Source organism: Olea europaea, chromosome 10 (genome assembly GCF_002742605.1).
Source record: "Olea europaea var. sylvestris chromosome 10, O_europaea_v1, whole genome shotgun sequence".
NCBI lineage: Eukaryota > Viridiplantae > Streptophyta > Magnoliopsida > Lamiales > Oleaceae > Olea > Olea europaea.
In genome coordinates, this window is record NC_036246.1 from 8,719,414 (window position 1) to 8,722,977 (window position 3,564).

At 35.5% G+C, this 3,564-nt stretch overlaps 1 protein-coding gene across 1 annotated transcript; it reads left to right on the forward strand.

Annotated features, from left to right (window-relative positions):
* Positions 1-446: 446 nt before the first annotated feature.
* LOC111401145 (probable mannitol dehydrogenase) lies at positions 447-3,381 on the forward strand. The gene is made up of 5 exons (XM_023028744.1): positions 447-468; positions 778-891; positions 1,580-2,093; positions 2,289-2,442; positions 3,014-3,381. Coding segments are annotated over exons 1-5 (987 nt in total). The 5' UTR covers positions 447-466; the 3' UTR covers positions 3,217-3,381.
* The last annotated feature ends 183 nt before the right edge of the window (positions 3,382-3,564 follow it).

Below are 3,564 nucleotides of genomic sequence, written 5' to 3' on the forward strand. Positions count from 1 at the left end.
GTTGCGTTGCGTTGCGACCGACTGATTTATTTATTTGTATCAGGATAGCTTCGAAAAATCTACTTTCAAGTGATTATTTTATTCGATTTATGAAACGAAAAAATAATTTAAAAATCTGATTGAGGATAATACTAGAAAATTTAGGAAAACAATCGAAAATGTCTTGTTTTAAGTCTCTATCTTTCTGCCCTTTCTCCAATCTGATTCTGAAAGCTCCATTGTCTTTTGTTACCGCTTTATGAGAAAATGAAGTCTCCACCTACATTTTGGTGGCCTCAGGTAATTGTCATTGGTTTAGTATTCCCTTCGTTTCTTCACTTCTATTGGCTATTACCGTTTCTGCAGTAATGTTGACACTTTGGTGGGCGCGGCCAACTTGTTAACCTTTTTCAAGTTCTTGGTGATTACCCCGTAGTGGTGGTTTCAAATCAAGTACCCATCAACCCATTTTGCAATTTCAAACTACATGTAAATACTTAAACACTACTACGGCTCTCATTGTTTCTTCAATCCTATGACCAGTTCTGCAATAATATTAATACTTTGGTCGGCCAGCCAACTAGTTAAACCATTTTTCAAGTTCTTGCTGATAACCCCATAGTGGTAGTTTCAAATCAAGTGGCTATCAACCAATTTGCAATTTCAAACTACTTATAAATACTTAAATGGTGCTACTAATTAGTTTAAGTGTTTAAGTAAGATAAAATAGTTAATATCTATGCTATGTTTATGTTTGTTATATTGGTACAGAATAATTATATATTGCATTATTTGCAGGGAAAATGGTTCTGATGATGTGACAATAAAAATACTTTACTGTGGAGTTTGCCACTCCGACTTGCACAGTGTAAAGAATGACTGGGGGTTTACAAATTACCCCGTTGTTCCTGGGTATGATTTTGATCTCACACGGACTTTTAATACCGTCTTGGTGATTTAGTATGTGAATGTTACTCAATAATTCCAACTATTTGTTCTCTATAGTCGCAACACAATTGTTTGTGTTTCTTTTAATATGTTAGAAGGTGATGCAGTTAGTGGACGTTATAGTCTTATAGTTAGTTATTAAAAACCTGAATGATTATATGATCAGATTAACTGTGAGATACATTGGATGAATTTACAACCTACATTTCACCATGAGTATGGAACTTTAGTCTGATTTTCACTTGAGTAGTTGGGATGATTTATCCGTAGCATCAGATGGCAAAAAACTTAATGCTAAAATCAAAGTCACAGTAACGATCCTAGTGAAGAAAATTTCCTCCCTAATGTATGATACATACCAAAAATGCACAATTGTTTTAGGTTTAATGTAGAAACTAGGAAGTAGATATCAATTTATTTTCTTGTAATAGTTGTAAATTCTAAGTTGGGAAAGTTTCAATTTGTTATTTTACTAAGTTCTCATTCTTGCCTAATGAATTTTACAGATTGATATGGAATAATGTAGTTCCTAATGTCTTTTTAATAATTTAGACATTGATTTGTGATAATTAATTTGTGATACTCAGCATACTTGAAATTAACTATTGATCGAGCTTACACTGATCAATGTTGGAAACACGTACTTGTGCAGACATGAAATTGTTGGTCTTGTGACAAAAACTGGAAGTGATGTTCAGAAATTTAAGGTTGGTGACCGAGTTGGAGTTGGAGTGATAGTCGGCTCTTGTAAGACATGTGACATCTGCCAACAAGACCTGGAAAATTACTGTCCCAGAGTGATATTTACTTACAACTCTAGGGATCGAGATGGCACTAGAACATATGGAGGTTATTCTGATATAGTTGTTGTTGACCAGCACTTTGTACTTCGCATTCCTGAAAACCTATCATCAGATGCATGTGCACCTTTACTGTGTGCTGGGATCACAGTCTACAGTCCAATGAAATACTATGGGATGGCTGAACCTGGAAAACACTTGGGCGTGGCTGGACTTGGAGGACTTGGTCATGTTGCTGTGAAGTTTGGGAAGGCCTTTGGGCTGAAAGTTACTGTCATCAGCACCTCTCCGAAGAAAGAATCTGAAGCTATCAACAAGCTTGGTGCTGATTCTTTCCTTGTTAGTTCTGATCCTGCTCAGTTGAAGGTAATTGACAATTAGCGTATATTGACTAGCAAAATTTTGCACCAACTTTAATTTCTCAAGAGGTATAATAGGAAACTCAGTATTTTATCATTTTTAAATAATAAGTAACAACAAACTTTGGGTTGCAATCCAAAGTAACAAAATGGAACTATCAAAGTATTTATTTATTTTATTTATTCCGTTTATTAATTGCAGGCTGCTACGGGGACCATGGATTTCATCATTGATACCATTTCTGCAGTTCATCCCTTGGCCCCGTTGCTTGGTCTTTTGAAAATGAATGGAAAACTGGTGACTGTTGGGCTGCCCGATAAGCCCTTGGAGCTTCCTATTTTCCCTCTAGTACTGGGTAAGAAAGATTGCTAATTTAAGCCTCTTGCATACCAAGTAAAAATTGATGTAGAGTTCAAATTAAGGTCAATGAATATTATTCTCTTTCTGCATCCTCCTTTTTCCAAGTTCGTTACCCTATAAAAATGCTGACAGGTCCTATATCCAGTTATGAAAGGAATCAGAAATAACCAATGCTCAAACTTAAGTTCGATATGTTTTTGACAGCTGAACTACATGATTACAGATTATGTGGAGTTTAATTAAAATGAAAGTACGAAAAGAAACGAGACACAAAGAGAAAAGAAATGAGACACAAAGTGATAATAGGTCGACAGTCCATAAGATCTTGTTGCCTTAAGCCCAACCAATTAGCCGAGGAGATATAAGCTCATCATCAAATTATGTGACTTCTTGTCTATTATTGTGATTGACATTTTGCCATTGCAGTCTTATCAAGGAGTGCTAGTTCCTGCGTTTATTTGAATGATCGTCTTGCCTTTATTTGGAAGTTTGATAAGTTTTTATTTGAAATTCCAACAAGGATTATATCATACTTTGGATATATAATATGCCTTTCGAGTTTACAGGACGGAAGCTTGTTGGTGGAAGTGACATTGGAGGCATGAAAGAGACACAAGAGATGCTAGACTTCTGCGGGAAGCACAATATAAATGCAGACATTGAACTGATCGACTTTGAGTATATCAACACAGCTTTTGAACGCCTTGCGAAATCTGATGTCAGATACCGTTTTGTGATTGATGTGGCGAACTCCTTGGCCAGTAATTAAATGTTAAAATCTTGCAGCTGCCGTCTCCTTCATGATGTGTCGTGTGAAGTGTAACAATATTTGAATCATTCGATTCAGATATGCAGAAAAAATTGGCAAGGTGAAACATCTTCCGTTATGTTGAACTTTAATAAAGATCAAATCTTTCTGGTTCTTTTTCTTTTCTTTTGGTCTGTGCTTCGTGTACGAGTAAGTATCTATGCAAATTTTATATATTTATCTGTGCATGTGTAAGAAACGTGTAGATTCTACTTTATAAATTGCAGCCACAAATAATCTCCTACCTCGGTTGGTCCAGTGCTGTTATTAGCATGAATTTATTAGAAACATAATAAGCCAAATTTTTTT

Coding starts and splice junctions, on each gene's coding strand:
- LOC111401145 (XM_023028744.1), top strand. Junction 2,094..2,288: donor CTGATCCTGCTCAGTTGAAG/GTAATTGACAAT, acceptor TATTAATTGCAG/GCTGCTACGGGGACCATGGA. Junction 2,443..3,013: donor TATTTTCCCTCTAGTACTGG/GTAAGAAAGATT, acceptor TCGAGTTTACAG/GACGGAAGCTTGTTGGTGGA.